Source organism: Diabrotica undecimpunctata, chromosome 7 (assembly GCF_040954645.1).
Source record: "Diabrotica undecimpunctata isolate CICGRU chromosome 7, icDiaUnde3, whole genome shotgun sequence".
Classification (NCBI taxonomy): domain Eukaryota; kingdom Metazoa; phylum Arthropoda; class Insecta; order Coleoptera; family Chrysomelidae; genus Diabrotica; species Diabrotica undecimpunctata.
Window position 1 is genome coordinate 147,207,334 of NC_092809.1, and position 17,117 is coordinate 147,224,450.

The 17,117-nt window shown below is 33.2% G+C and overlaps 1 protein-coding gene across 2 annotated transcripts; it reads left to right on the top strand.

Annotated features, from left to right (window-relative positions):
- The first annotated feature begins 1,145 nt into the window (after positions 1-1,145).
- Positions 1,146-16,798, top strand: LOC140446014 (uncharacterized). Of its 2 annotated transcripts, XR_011951455.1 has the most exons (4): positions 1,146-1,372; positions 6,999-7,325; positions 9,562-15,536; positions 15,619-16,798. XR_011951455.1 is itself a non-coding variant. In XM_072538508.1 (3 exons), exons 2-3 carry the CDS (start codon positions 7,000-7,002, stop codon positions 12,557-12,559), a joined length of 3,324 nt encoding a protein of 1,107 aa, XP_072394609.1. In that variant the 5' UTR covers positions 1,146-1,372; position 6,999; the 3' UTR covers positions 12,560-16,798. The 2 variants fall into 2 exon arrangements, 1 of the variants encoding a protein (XP_072394609.1); XM_072538508.1 differs by having other exon boundaries at positions 9,562-16,798.
- The last annotated feature ends 319 nt before the right edge of the window (positions 16,799-17,117 follow it).

A 17,117-nucleotide genomic window follows, 5' to 3' on the forward strand; every position in this document is an offset into this window, starting at 1 on the left:
ATTTTCCTTCGAATACCATTTTTGACAAATTCATCAATTTCAATAGGCTTTTTATCTCTCTTTAAGTGTTCGTTTGTGTTTGGATTAGCTATGCCGTGTTTTTTTCTTTCTGATAGGAACCTATATAAAGTTGACTCACCTACGCCAGTCATGTTGGCACAACTTTCGACTATGTTGCGAACAGTGTTTATGGGATTCTGAGAAACCAGAGCATCGTGAACATTCAGGACAATAGTCTTCTCTCTTGGTGAATAGACAGACTTACTGACTGTACGCAACAGTACCGGTGTAAAACTTGATGATGAAGCCATCATAAACAATCCAACAAAACGAGCACGAGCGAAAGGTACGTATATGTTCGTAGGTATATGGAATAAAAAATCACTCACGCACTGCATATAATTCGCAAAAGAAATATTCGAGACGCTAATTACTGCCGTAGACGCGGAAACACCGACGAGCCGTAAATTACATGCGATCAAAAACATACTAAACAAAAAAATTGTTTTCGTTCGTAATAACTTCACCCTTTCAAGTTAAGTTTCGAATATAATTATATTATTAAAAGTCTGGGGAATTCCATCTTAATTATCTTGCAACGAATAGTACCTTCGGATATGAATTCCAGGTTTTCTGTGTCTTCCAGTGATTAAACGCGAAGATTAGTATTGAAATATCCAAAGAGATAAGGTATTCTTATTTACAAAATTGTTAATGGTTAAATTCTTATTTTTATTAATATAATATAATAACCAACATTAGTCGTGAAAGTTTTAATTGTTTTTTGCTAAATATATTAGTATTAAAATATTATCAATATTATATATAACAGTATTAAAACACTATATTATTATTTAATGAATAAACACCTTAGGAACGCCTATGATTTGCGACCGTTTTATGAGTTTGAGGCATATTTCGTGCTATCAACAATTTGTGAACGAAGAATAGAATAGAGTTTTCTCTCTGTTGTATTGTAATAACATATTTGATGCACTTGACAAAAACTACTTTCGCACTTTTATTATCCATCACGCACCAATATCTATGTGTAGTGTACTACAAAATAATCAGAATTGTATATTGAAAAACATACATGCAAAATTAACCACTATTGTAAATTTATTATCACTCAGTGACGCATAAGTGTTTCCCTCGCATATATGAAATCGGCTGTGGGATGTGAAGACGATAAAATCGTGTCTTCCTAAAACAATTGCTTATCATTTTATACTAAAAATATTCATTGAAACAGTGATATTCATTATTGATACCTATGTGAAATGATTGCGAATTAAAAAAGTGTTATATTAAATATTTAATATATATGGAGTTTTGTTATTGCGATTAACTGTGAAATTTTAATATCAAAGTAAGTATTTATATGTGCAATATAATATAAACTATCTATCAAATGCGATATGTAAACTGGATATGCAATTTTACAGAGTGTTTTTGCATATTTGTTATGTGTTTATCGTCAGATAATTTATCTGTCAATTTTTGGACATATACTTATAATATCTAATTCTTTTTATCAAAAATATATTATTTACTTTTTTCATTCAATAGTGTTCTTAAAGATTTGACACTTTTTTCGCTTATTTAATGCATTCAGGTCTGTAATCAGAAATTTGACGGGCATGCAAGTTCAAGAATTACTTAAAGTGGTGCAGAAGAGTAATTTAGTAATCGCAAAACCTCCAATAATGGAGTGCACCAGAATAAGTTCGGTTTCAATTATAAGATTTATATGCACAAAATATGAATCATCATTACCGTTGCCTCTACTTCTCTATCGTTGCCTACAGGTCCCAAGAACCTGCAAATCAGCAATTCTTTGTACTGGTTTACTACTATCTCGACTTTGAACATGAGCAAACCATCTTAAACTATGCTCTCTCATTTTGGTATCGATTGGTGCCATTCCTAAACCTTCCCTTATATACTCATTCTTAATTTTAGATTTTTTTTCACTTTCTTTATCCATCTAAGCATTTTAATTTCCGCCCCGTACATCCGTTGTTCCTCTTTTTTTTGCTACAACCTACCGTAACCTAACATTTAGTTCTATACGTTACAGCTGATTTTGTGGCAGTTGTATAGAATTTTCCCTTTATCTTCATTGGGATTTTTCTCTCGCATAACACAACATTGACTTCCTTTATTTATCCATCAAAATCTAATTCTATTACGCACATCTGCATCTATTTTCCATTACTCTGTAATACCACCCTTAGGTACTTTTTCAATACTTTTTCCTTAAGAGCTTATCTCCACTGTTTCAGTTTTGTTCTAAATCGATTTCAATATTTTCTACTAATACTACATCATCAGAATACATTAAGCACTAGGGAACGTTACCCTGTAGTTTAGCTGTTATCTGATTCAACGCTAATGAGAATAAATAAGGACTAAGCCCGAGCCATAGGTTAGGTTCAATATGAGTGGGCGTTTAACCCATTTTTACTTAACCTAAGACTGCACCGAGCCTTGATGCCATTCTAGTTTCACTTGCAATTTATCAGTATTTTCCACTTACTTGTCCTTACACTAATTGTTACTCCCTCATATATCACTCTAGATATTCACCGGGACTACTTTCTTATTGAGTGCCCACCATAGAATCTCTCGAGGAGTTTCATCATCGGATACACATAATTTGATCAAAATCTTTTGCTTTTTTAATAAAGATTCATATACGCTACTGCTCTAGTTCTTGCTGATGCTACTTTTGCTTTTTTTTTTCGCCACCGTATAATTTTGAAGATATATATGTCCGACTAATTTTTTTGTATATATAATACACTGACCGACAAAAAAGTGGCAACTATAAATTTCCGAAAATAAAAATTTATTGAAAGTTTTATTCACTGTTTCATATTGTATACTCAATATCTTTCATTTTTAAAACAAAAAATGGTCATTGCTACCTGATTCCTTAGCACAATTTATTTAATTAGAAAGCTACAAAAGAAAATAATGAATTTCGAAACGAATTAGAAACTATAAAAATTACGACTGAACTTGAACAAAATTGTCCAATATCGGGGATTATGCTCTTAAACATCAATAAACGTTTGCATATAATTTGAAAGTAAAAAGAACAAATTTTAAATAAAAAGTTAAGGAATACATTCATATTCTTTACAAAGCATGTTTTAAAGTTCTGCAAGACTTTCCGGCGGCCTGGTTGACTTCTAACCCTATGATGAAGTTCATGATGTTCAAGATGTTTGATGATATTGAGATCAGGGCTGCAGACTGGCAAGTATTAATTCCTAATTCCCCCAAGTAATTTGTCACGATTCTTGCAGTATTAGGCCGTGCATTATCATGCATAAAGACGAAATTCTTCTTACATGTCCATACCACTTTAGTCTTTGTAAGAAAGTAAGAAGAACTAGCGACAGCAAATGAATAAAGAGAATACCGAATGGAGCCCCATAGGAAGGAGGAAAAGAGGACGACCCCGAAAATCCTGGAGGAACGAAGTAGACGACGCCATGAGTAAGAGAGGCCTAAACGATGGAGAATGGGACAACAGAGAGAGATGGAAACGGTTAAGCGAGGGAAGGCAGTGAATACTTTAGAATCCCTGAATATATACTAAAATCAATAACAAACTGACTTTGGTCCTCGAAGTTGGTTCCGGTTAACGAAAATAAATGTTAGTGTTCGGAAGATTGGGTCGAAGGAAGATCTTTAGTCAATACCCAAAAATCTGGGAGCTGCCGATCAATACTTGGCCAAGTGAGGTGTGGTATGGAAACAATCGATCAACACTCAGTCGCAGCAATAAGAAAGGTTCTGATAAGTACTGAGACTGGGATAGAAGTTCTTGCCAGATTATTACTGCGGATCGAACTTATTTCTCGTTGTTCTTTATGGCATTTTATACTCTAGGCCGCTGTTCCATCTCCAGAAGTGTGCATCTCGAGGATAGTGGTTAGTTGTTGATGTGAGTGCGACCGCATAGAAAGCTGGCTGTTGGGAAGCAACGCTGGTCTCAGGCGGCGTTATTGTTACAATATTGCTATGTGATTTACTAGGTAAAATTTCCATTTAGAGTTATGTTTTATTCGGATTCAGGTTTTTTTCTAACCATGAAGGGTTTATTTTGACACTTTACAACTATAAGTTTGAATCTCCAGTTCAGTGTACTGCTATGTCTATAGTAGTATCAGTTTCGTTTCAGACTTAGAAAAGTGCCTTTAAGATCTCTTTATTACTCTAAATGAATTGACCTGATATGTCTTGTAGTAAGGGTATACTTATCTAAAGATTCTTGAGCAGAATTTTATAGATCCTTGTCATTTTTGTAGTCTATCTTGTACTTTATCTTCTCACAAGTCTTTTTCCGCGATATTTATTTCCTTAATTATTGGATTTAGTTTCCTGTTATTCACATTCATTCCTAACTTTACGATAATCCTCCCACTGACTTCATCTTTTGCCAGGAAGGTTTTTATTCCACTAGAGCATTTGTTGAAGACATCGAAGCCTCTGATGTTCTGAAAGTATAACTTTCCTCCAAGTCTTTTAAAGGACCTCGTTTATCCAGAAGACTATTTGTTTTATTTATCCTCTTCAATCGTTTGTTTTTTAATAACTAGGATTTTATCTTAAGCTTTAATTATTTTCATTTGGTGGGTTCTGTGATTTTTTTTTCAACCTATTTCTCGGTTACGCGGGTGAGGACAATAAAGTACTTAGGCATGTTATTGAGGTCCACTATATTCAAGTCTACTTCCTTTTATATATCTATTATAGTTATTACCACTTTAATAATTACTTTCTTGGTATATTCTTTAGCACAATTTACACACAAGGTCTCTGGGCTAAAAGTTTGTTTTATTGAACCGTTAAAGTTGATTATGACTTCTAATGCGAGCCTGATTCACTGCTTGTTTTAATTTTTTGAACATGAAATCTATTTGAGCCTGATTTCGTTGAGTATCTGTAGTATAATGTAGGAGTACGACCCCTATCTTGAAAGCTTTTTGATGTTGCTATATAATTTAGTCTGCTGGTTAGCTCACCTAGGTTTTTTTGCAATTCTTTGTTGCTTAGGGGTTATAGTATCTTCTCGAGGTCTCCTTTTCCCTCTTTGAATACTTCTGTGGATCTGACTTTGTGCTGGTTTTCTTTTGTCTAGATCCCAGTTGCCATTTTTCTTGTTTATTAATCTTACTTTTTTCTCATATCAGTTGTGGCGCGGCTGTCTGTAATTTACTCACTAAGAGTGGGATACGTGCGTTTATGTGGGTCATGTTTAATTAGCAAATCTTCTGTAATGATACAGATGCAGCCTCTGTGCCATATTCTCACTTTATACATGGGTGTTTATTTGGTTATACGTGATTCATACCTGTCCTATATGTTCATGGGATCTTACTTACTAGTCATTGGAAAGCATCGTGTCGGTGTTGAGAACATCGTTTTTATGGTTAAAGATAGTGTAGGACAACTAAGGAATACATCATGTAATAACATATGCAATAAAAACGAGAGCAGATACAGCAGAAACAAAAAGAAAGAAATACTTGGAATATCAGAAATAACCAAATAAGACATCTCTGTAAAATATAGCATATTTGACAAAGAGACATCCAGAAAAGACATGAATTAAACCCGTATGTTACACTAATGGACAAGGAGAAATAAGGTATTTAATACAAATAGACAACATACTACTATAAAGACTCTTTAAAAGAGAGACAGAATCGAATCCATCGTACGAGAAGATGCTTAAGGCATACTATAAGAGTAATAAGAATATAAGAAATTACTTTCTTCTGCTGTTGGGAGGAGCCATTCTTATTACAGAAAATATCTTGTACACCTAGATATAGAGCATAATCAACGTTGTGTTGTATTGGTGGAGTTTGAGTTTGATTTTCGATTTACTTATAACAGATTCGATGGAAATGTTGTGGGTGGATATTTGTGGGTTCTTGGGCTGGATGGCAGTTTAAATCGGAACTATTGTATTTTTTTTCAATTTTGACCTTGATACCCTAAGGGAATTAATAAGGTCTTAATAAAAGTCTTGATAAGGTGATAGATATTATAAAAACGTACTGGTGGATCGAAAGATAGTTAACGTGTTATCTCTTTGGGAGAAAGAGGCGGGATTCTTTTGTAAAGATGGGATCCCGTTGAGAATAGAAAGGGATATTCCTTTATTACTCCTTTTTAGTCATTTTTAAAGTAGAGGCCCTTGTCTAAGAAACAGCTCTATTCAATATCCAGTGTTGGCTGGCTATCTAATCGTGCAAGTTACCGAAAAACCAGACTAGCTATCCTACGCGCCGATGTCATGGTAAGTCAGGAGTTTTTCTTTCTAAAATTTTGCCACTTTTTTCTTCTTTACCTTGGTTAAGTATCCTATTCATACCCTATTCATAAGGCTGTGTAATTCTTAGCGCGATAGGCTACGGGGAGTCACGTTACTCTTACAGTATACCTGCGGCCTGCGGCTCGATCAGCAGCTTCGTTGCCTAACTTAAAATCTTTCACGTCAGTGTCTTTTATAACTTTAGGGCTAGTCTTATTAGCTGCTTTAATACCTAAAAGAGATTATTAGAGATGTTCGCAACGACTGTCTGTGGAGTAGTCGGTTGGCTGCAAACCACTGAAGTAATATTACTGCATTATACTCTTTTCATTTAGGTTTTTAACATTTTTTTAAAATTTTTTTTCTGACTCTACAATGTTGAAAGGCTTTTATTACTACCTTCTTCTTAATGTATATAATTGTATATATATATATATATATATATATATATATATATATATATATACATATATTATCATCTTTATATATTGGTATATATTGTTCATTACTTTTGCTTTAATATTCAACCGTATTTTTCATTCTCATTTCTATTTGTAGCAAGTTTTCAATTCTGTCTCTTCTGCTTAAAGGTATCTTTCTAATATAAAAAGTTGACCAATAGTTTTGAGTGTCTCAGTTATATTTTTTGTATTTTTAGAATGAAAATTCTGCTGTCTCTTCTACTAATCATACTATATGATACAAAAACTCAGGCGCAGGTATGTTCCAGACCAATCATAAAGAAAGGACATGTCTATATTTACAGGACCACATCCAAAATTATTGTTAACGTAATGTCTTGTGTATTATATGACAGAAATGGTCCCCACTATGATGTGTCAGAAAACTGCGTAAAAGCATTTTCATCAGGATTCTATATTGACAGAAATGAAGTTGTTCATCGTCTTGGAAGAGAAGAACCTTTTCTTAAATTGGAACAGTATACCACAACTGCGTACCCGTTAAAGGATGAAATAGTTTTAAGGTAAATATAGTGTGGAGAACTAAACAACCTATTTTCAAATTACCATCGTTCATACATAGATTTTTTACAAAACTTTACAAATTTCTCGTGGTTTAGCGACTTTTTTTTATTTTTATGAGATTTCCCAACAAAATGTGTTCTAAATAATGCATAGGTTGCAAAATAGACTAATGTAGGTTTTACTGTAGCAATATAGTACAAACAATATGTGTTTAGATTTAGAAGATAATTGTAGAGCCGTATGAAAGAAAATATTGTTAAATACAGACACAAAAGACTTTCTATCTTTAACAATTTTTCTTGTTTTAGTAGAATAGTACATCGAAGAATTTACGAAAAATTACAGACACATATATGGTTAATTACAAATAAGAAGCTAATCATAATTTCCGGTAATTCTACGGTAAAATTTGGCAACACCACACATAATATTAGGATAGTGTTGGATAATTCTGGCCTAAATATTACAGAAAGCTGGAATATTTAGGTCACATTACCAGAGGTGAGAAATATGAGATATTAAGGCTCATAATGCAAGTTAAAATCAAGGGTAAAAGATCCATAGGAAGACGAAGAATTTCCTGGCTGAGAAACCTAAGAGAATGGTATAGTTGCAGCTCAGTAGATCTTCTTAGAGCAGCCGCCAATAAGGTACGGATAGCTGTGATGATAGCCAACCTCCGATAGGAGAAGGAACTACAAGAAGAAGAAGAAGTTAGATAATTTGGCATAGGTGAAAGAAGTCTACTACACATACGCAGAGTCTAAACATGGAAAAGTCTTGGAGATAGGTCTACAAACCAAGTCAATTAGATTTGAACTAAAACTCGATGATGATCTTCAGTCAATCTCTATTTTTTTAGTTTCCTTAATGCTTCCTTTACCTCCTTCCTCCACAAAATTAATTTCTTTGTTTGACGTCACCTCTGGTGTTGGTAATTCATTATCGTCAGCTTCAGCAAATAGAGATCAAAAGTAGTCTGCTCATGTTTCCTTCTGAATTTGTTTCATTTTTATTAGTTCGTTCATTTTTTTTCTTTGTCCTCTGATCCATACTTCTTTTTGTGCTCCGTAGAAGTCGCTTTCCATCTGTTTTGAGTAGCTCTGCCAGTGTTCTCTTTTTATTTGTCCAACTAAAGTATTCGTTTCATTCCTGATTCGTTTATAGTGTTTGTATACCTTTTGTATTTGTTGTGGTCTGTATTGTAAAAAGGCTTTCTTTTTTACTTTACTGTTTGTCTTTACTTTTTTCTTTAAACCAAAGGGTTTTGTTTTTTGATATATTAGTGTTCGTTACTTTTCTTTCTCTAAGTGATTCTGTTGCTTCGTTAATATTATGTTATTTTTTAGTTTTTCCAAACTTTTCTTGATGTTATACTTTTCTAATATTTCATTCTCAGCAATATTCTCTGATATTCTTTTTTCTGTAAGTATTCCGTGGAGTCCGTATTTGGTCCTTCGACTCTGATTTTTGATTGTGTTGACGCCGCTCCCTTGGATATGAGGTATTTCTTGATAATTCTTATTTTACATAATACTAGGCTATGGTGGCTATCTACATCTGCTTAGTTGAGGCATCTTACGTCAATTAATTTTGATGGACGTATGTATCTCGGCACCAACAACGACATTTTCATTTTTAAAAATGATACGAGCCGTTCACCGTGCTTCGAAGGGCACGTAAAGCCGTCGGTTCCCCTGAGCTAGTGTGCATCGCACTAGCTACTTAAAACAGGGTTAAAGATGCAATTGGCGCCAGAACAATGCGAAAGGATCTCCCCGGCAAAAAAGCCATACAATATTATTATTATTATTATTGACAAATTTAAAATTTTTTACATTCAAAATAAAGGCCTTAAGCTATCTTTGTTAGAATTTATGGCAATTAACAAATTAAAAAACACAGATATAATTCTGAATGACCAACATGAGACAAACAGTTCTCCCCTCCTCAACCTATTTCATAAGAGACTATAAAGTGTAAATGCATACCAAAAATAGATTACTTGAGAAAGGTACTTTGCTGAAACAGGTATAGTAATAATAAATAACAACACATTTTGTAAAAGTTTTCCATCAAGTAACGGTAGAATTCATCACTAAGGTTTTATTAATTTCATTCTTAATCTGTAACATTTTATTAGCTTACAACAATTACCAAAATGTGGTTCTCGCATTTAGCAGACTTAATTCCATTTATTTTGTCGCTTGTATTAATTTTTATATTTATTTCTAGGTCTGGAACAATATGTCGATACAGTAGAGGACTCTGCTACGACCCATCAGTTAACATAAACTACGCAGTTGTTTGGAAAGTAGAACCCGTTATAAAAGGCATGTGCCCGGACAAATTGGAACCAATTTTTGATGGTAGAGTAGATATATGGACGTTACCCACAAACTTAACCTATTTGTTTTATTACGATTTAAAATTAGATCTGTCATTTGCAGTCCGGCTGGTAGACTACTCGGTATGTCAAAATAAACAATTATGGTACATCGAAGATAACGACTATGTAGTGTCTTTTAGCAATTTCGGGAATCAAAATAGACGTACCAAGACTATAAATAGGCCAGTTTTTCCTTTACGTTCCAAAAAGCTAGTGGCAGAAGCTATTCTTAAAGACTGTGACTTAAAAATTGCTTCCTCGGATTTTAATTTGCAAATACAGGCTCAGTATTTTAATGACCCTAAATATCTTAGTGCTATTTTACAGGTATATCAAAACATTATTCTTAATAATAAACATAGTCTTGTTGCTCTAAATTCTCGCATTTCTACAATGGAAACCATTATCAACTTAAACCAAACAGTGATCCAACATATAGAAATGGGAAAATCAGATATACCAGTAGATAAAGTTTTCGTTGAAATGTTGAACAAAAATAAAGAGTTTGAAGACTCTCTTAATGCTGTTAAAGTTGGTACACTGGGTTTGTCTGAAAAAGCAAATGAGTTTTCAAATCGCATGAATTTTTTGCGTGGTGCTGTAACTGTCTTGGATGTGAACAACAAACGTGTAGAACAAAATGTGGAAAAATTTAAGACTGAAACGAACCAAAAAATTGTAGACTTATTTGGTTTTTGGAAGAACAGAGGTAATGACATTGACAGGTTAGAAATCCTAATAAGAAACCTAGATTTTAAAATAGAAGTTATAAGATACAACACTAGTAAAAATTTTTTAAATACTTTAATGCTTAAACAAGAAACAAACGGTTTAATTCATGAACTGCGAAAGGATAATATCATATTGGCAAATACTATAGATGGCATTAGGTCACATTTATTAAAATTAGAAAATTCGATAGAGGGTGCTAGTAAAATACCTGTTAACGTTACAAATGCTTTAGAAAAGGTACTTGAAATTGAAAAGATCATCAATCAACAAGTAGACGATGTCACAAAGTTGAAAAGTAGCATAGAAATATTAGTGGCTTTTAAACAAAAATATATAGAGCTGAATGGTACTGTCTTTGAAAAGGTTAATATGGTAGATAACAAGATTGAAAATTTAACTAATTTATTTAATTTGTACAAAAAAGATCATCATATTTGTAACACAACTTTGAATGATACAGCCTTACCCGATTCAAACGAAAAAAACAACATTGATATGTCTATCATAAATAACACTATATCTTCAACAATTAATAAAATTCAAACTGTTTTAAATGAACAAATGAAAAGTTTGTCGAAAGAGTTAGGTGAATTAAAGAAGGAATTTGGAGAAATTGTGGAACAAATAGCACGGCAAGAAGCAGAGAGACTTAAACAGCTAGAGGACAAATTAACGACCGATACAAAACATATTTATTCAAAATTTAATGACACAGAAGCTAAGTTTCATAAAGCAGCTGCTGAATTACTTAAAAATATTACTGATCTTGTAAACAGTGCTGAGAAAAGAATCAACGACAATATGCGGAAAGCTAAAACAAATGTTTTACAAGAAGCAGGTCTTTATGCTGATGTCTCATTTGTAAAGAAGAAAACATTTGACGAAGAAATAAAAAAAATTAAGCAGTATGTAAATGTCGCAATAACTAATATACAGCAAAATTTTACACAGAAATTAAATCTTGAAAATATGGTTAAGGAAAATGTTGAGTTTATAAACGACACTATAAAAAAGAAGGTAAATATTTATGAAGAAAAATTTCAAAAATTAGAAAATAATATGAAAGATATATCTAAAGTTGTTGAGAAAACTATAACGGATAAAATTGAAGCAGCTTTATTAGCCTATAAAAACTCTAGTATGGTATGTGATGAAACAGTTCTTAATTTAGAGAAAAACATAAGCCAAAAATTGACTGATCTAAAACTGGAGCTAGAAAATTCTAGAAAAACAGAAAACGATAAAATCATAAACAAAATAAATACACTAGATACAAAAATTTTACAAACAGAAGAAATTGTTGCAAAACAGAATACGACCTCGCAAAAAATTGATAAAATACTTGATGACATAAGGCAAGATAAAGGCTCTTTAAACGATAAACTCAAAACGCACCAAAGCGCTATAAATAATCTTCAAAACCAATTGGCCGATTTAGACAAAAAAATTTCAGGTAACATCGAAATAAATAATCATCTAGAATCCATTAATAAAACTTTAGTAAACAATGTAGAATTTTTGCAGAAAGAAATTAAAAGAATTGAAAATAAATTAGATGATGCACATTCTGATACATTGAAATTTGTGAATAAAGCGGAAAATGAAATTAAAACAAATTTCAACGAACAATCAACTAAGATCAGTAATTTAACTTTAGAAATTAATACAATTAAAACAGATATACAGAACAAAAATTTGGCATCAAATAAAGCTGATGCAAACATTGACATTCTTAAAGAAAATATAACCAAGTGCAATAATAAGCAAAAAGAAAGTGACCGTGAAATTGATAATTTAAAAAAAGAAATAGAACGAATAAAAAATGACTTTAAACAAAAAGAAGAGTCGTTTACAAACTCTTTGTCGAATGTACAGACAATGTTAGACAAGAAAAATGAAGAAATTGAGGAAATAAAAACAGAACTACGCAAATTAATGACTTGTTGCACGGAAAACAAAAATGAAATAAAAGATAAAGGAACTGAGATTAAAGAACTTAAAGAAGAGTTTACTAAAACTAATAAGGAGCTCAAAGAGCAACAGCAAAAGTTAGCAGGTACGATATCTGATGCATTAGGTACAACAGATGTTGTTCAACCGGATATTCAATAAAAAAATTTATCAACAATTATTTTAATATTAACAGGTTGACTGCTAGTGTTTTCTATATGACACACACTAGACTTCTGCGAGAGCCCAGTGTTTCTTATAGGGTACACCAGTCGACCATATATTGTGAGCTGGTGTTTCCTATAGAATACACAGTTTAATGTATTTTAGATTGGAGACGTGTAGTAGTGGCCCAACGGATATATCACGCGAATGGGTTGTGGATACTATAAGTTTTTTGGTAAATATTCAAAAAATAAAACATTAAATGAAAAAACATATTATTTTCAACAAATGTCTAACGATATTTATTCATCATCATCATCATCATCAGTGGTGCTACAGCTCTAGTTGAGCCTTGACCTTCCCCAGTCTATTTCGCCAGTCGTTTCTGTTCATCGCCAACCGTTGCCAATTTGCCGCGCCGATTTTCCTTGCGTCCTCGTCCACACCGTCCCTCCATCTCAGTCGCGGTCTGCCTCTACTCCTATTTCCCACTGGGACCGATAATAGAGTTCGTCTGGCTGGGTAATTTTCATTTGCTCTTGACACATGTCCAGCCCATCTAAGCCTACCTATTTTTATGAAGGATATTACATCTCTACCATTTACTATTTTTTTATACTTCTCGTACAATTCGAAATTATATCGCCTTCTCCAAATACCATTCTCACAGAATGCGCCCATTATTCTTCTTAGTATCTTCCTTTCGAAGACGAGCAGAAGATTTGCGTCTGTTTTGGAGATGGTCCATGTTTCTGACCCATATGTCAGCACTGGTAGGATGTGTTCTATATATTATTAGTTTGGTTTTCTGGCTTAAATTTCTGTTTTTTAGCTGCTTGCTTAGTCCAAAATAACATTTGTTTGCTAGCAGTACCCTCCGTTTTACTTCTTTAGATGTGTCATTATCGTTTGTTATGAGAGAACCCAAATATGTAAACTTATTTACTACCTCAAAATTATATTGGTCTATACTGAAGTTTTCTTCGGCGTTTCTAGCTCTATCTCTGTTATTTGGAATATATGCTAACATTTTGGTTTTTTCCTCGTTTATTTTAAGGCCCATATTTTGTGCGGCTGTCAAGAAGGTGGAAGTCATCTCTTTAAGTCCTCGTGTAGTACGTGCGATCAAATCCAGATCGTCAGCCTAAGCCATAATCTGCATTGATTTATTAAAGATTGTTCCCCTATTGTGTAACTCGGCATCTCTTATAGTCTTTTCCAACGCTATATTAAAGAGAAGGCACGCCAGCGCGTCTCCCTGCCTTAACCCTGCATATGTTTCAAACGCTTGTGACATATCGCCTTGTATTTGCACTCTGCAGATCACTTTACTCATAGTTGTTTTTACGAGCCTTATTAATTTATGGGGAATGTTAAGTTCATTCATGGCTTCGTATAATTTACCTCTTAGGACGCTATCATACGCTGACTTAAAGTCCACAAAGAGATGGAACGTGTCAATATTAAATTCATTGGTTTTTTCTAAGATTTGACGTAGCACAAAAATCTGGTCAATTGTTGACCTACCTGGCCTAAAACCGCTTTGATACTCACCAAGGATTTCTTCCACGTACGTACTTAAACGGCTGTACAGGGTGTTGGAGAATATTTTGTACATTGTATTCAGAAGAGTTATACCCCTATAATTTTTACATTCCAACAAATCTCCCTTTTTGTGCAGTAGACATATGATTCCAGTGCACCATTCCTCTGGCATGTGTTCTTCTTCCCAGACTTTGACTATTATGTTGTGAATTTGGTGCATAATGCTGTTATCTCCATGTTTGATGAGCTCTGCGGGGATACAATCCACTCCTGGGGACTTGCTATTTTTGAGTCGTGGGATTGCGTCTTTCACTTAAAATATTGAAGGAGGTTCTACGTGAGTGTTATTTCTTGGTTTTTGGGGTGACGCATCATTTTCCACTTCGGTACCAAGTAGTTCTTTGAAGTGCTCAACCCATCTGCTTTGTACTGCGTCAGCGGTACGATATTTATTAAAGCACGTTAAATACAAGATTTTATGGTATCTGGCCTACATTGTTTGTAATTTAGTGGCAAATATGATTTTTCCGTCAACCGCAGTCCCTTTTTTGCCATACTTTCTGTAGCATTCTGAATATATTCCTTAAGATTTTTGTGCAGATCCGTAATCATTTTGCGTATTTTTGCAAAATGGAACGGATTACCTGTTCCCTAAATTCAGTAATTTTGAGGGACTTTAAGGGACTCAAATCATTATTGTTACATAGAAGATGAACATTAACAATTCTAGTCCCCCATATAATTTTGAATAATAATTTTCTGTATCAATTGATACAGCGTCTCAATGCTGTACTAAATAACGCCATTTGGTCCCTAAAATCGATGGAAAACTATCTTGTGTTATAGTCAACGATACACTTGGGTTTGCTGATGTTACTTCCAGAACTTGTAGTCTTTTCTATAGTCTGTAATGCAGAATCTTTTGTAGTAAGGACAAAAACAATTCTCTTATCTCTCCGTTTCAAAATACTTATACCATCTTTACTTGCGCTTCCAGCAAATTCTCCCTTTTTTGTTTGGCAGTAACAACATGATGAAGCAAATATTTCTATTTGACTCTGAATGTACCAACTAAGTGGGTATTTCGGTTCAGCAGATGATATACCAATGAAAGGCTAATGTAGTAAATTGACCGTGTATACAAAAGATCGTCAATGAGCTCCATTACTACACTCTCAGCAACGCCAACCTCTTCATTTTTGGATTTTCCACAGTATATTGACATATTCCAGGTGTATCTTTTGTCACAATATAACTTAAAAAAATTTATGCCATATTTGTGGCGTTTATTGGGTATATACTGTCGGAAGAACAATCGTTCTTTCCATGGAATCAGATTTTCATCGATACAAATTTTTCTTCTAGGCGTATAAATTTTTTGGAAATTGCTGATAAACATATTGTTAACGTTTCGTATTTTATATAAGCGGTCATTTTCTAATAAAGTAAAGATAGCCGTGATGATCGCCAACATCCGGAACGGATAGGCACTTTAAGAAGAAGAAGAAGAGGTCATTTTCTGGGGCTTTTATGTCGTCCGATAAATAAAGCATTTTCAAAATGATTTCGAATCTCTTTCTGGACATATCAGACCTTGCTAGTGACAAATTATATAAATTATCTGTTCGTCAATAGTCACGAAAAACTGGTACTTTCACCAATCCTACCCATCCAATAAGAGCAAGGAATCCATATATTTCTGCTTTATCAACTGGTCGCCATTGATGAAGTCTGGATGATCGGAGTGGCGTAAAGATTTGTTTCATTTAAGAATAGTTCAAAATATTTCAACGGTTTAGCATTTGCAAACATTGCTTTGTACCTATATTTCTTTCCAACCACTTTTGTGTTCTGCAATAAATTCAAACTGATTTGGATTATCTTCTGGACACATACACCAAACTACATTCTTTAGATGATTTTCAACTAACTTCCTTTCGTTTAAAGCTCTTGATGTACATGGTTGATTGGTATTATCCCTGAATGTTGGACTAGAAGCGCATGGAGGAACTGGTAAAGTCAATTCATGATCAGAATCTTGATGTAATATCCAATCGAATCTGAATCTGATTCATCTGTCTCACTTGGCATAAATTCAGGATCGTCATACGAATCGTCATTTTAAAAGTCCCTTATTATTATTTGTTCACTGCTATAGGTATAACTGTTTTTATAAAATTCTAACCTAAAATTCTCAGTCTATTAAAACTATTTTTAATAAATCAAGTACTTCAAATCTGAAACAAAAAGAAACATTTTATTAGCCCATTTTGAAAATGACTTGCCTAACAATGGAGAATATTTTCAAAGAAGAGTAATATAATGTTTTTTCTATAAGTGTTTTCAATGTGTTTCGCCATCTGAAACAAAAAAAGGTTAGTCCACAATAATGTCATGTGTCCTATAGGACACATAACCCTACACCTATTTTTTTTGGAAAAACTATCTCAGAGGTCGATGTATCCTATAATACACACCCTAAAAATGTCAATCAAAATACAAAATAATCAAATTTCCAAATTCACGTCTTTATAAACATACGAGTATAAAGCAGTATTTTCAAAAAAAAAATAGTCAGTAAAAACTAAAGTTTTATGTATTAGCTCTGGCAGTCAACCTGTTAAAATAATGCTATTCTTTTTGAGATTTTGTATACATTTTTTCAATAAATTCAATATTCAATAAATATAATCTAGCTGTTTGAATGTGTTTTTATGAATCAATGTAGAACCCTAATACCTATTTAAATTAGGAAAATAAGTAAAAAAATATGTTAAAGTCTTTGTGATTATCCAGGTATCTGAAAATTCTTTTATTTCATATTCACCTATAGTATTATAAAAGAATGAGTATACAAAAGAAATTAGGCAGAAAATCTTGCTGAAGAAGCACAGGTCGCCGATGAACATTAAAACATGAGACAATAATATAATATCACCAAACAACTATACAGATATGCCACACACCAATCAATGGTAAAACCAATACAGGTGAAGATATAATATTGCCA

What these genes read in the sequence shown, in the direction of transcription:
- LOC140446014 (XM_072538508.1), top strand. Translation starts at nt 7,000, where the DNA reads ATGAAAATTCTGCTGTCTCTTCTACTAATCATACTATATGATACAAAA. An exon ending in AAGGATGAAATAGTTTTAAG is followed by an intron (nt 7,326 to 9,561) that starts GTAAATATAGTG and finishes ATTTATTTCTAG; the next exon opens with GTCTGGAACAATATGTCGAT.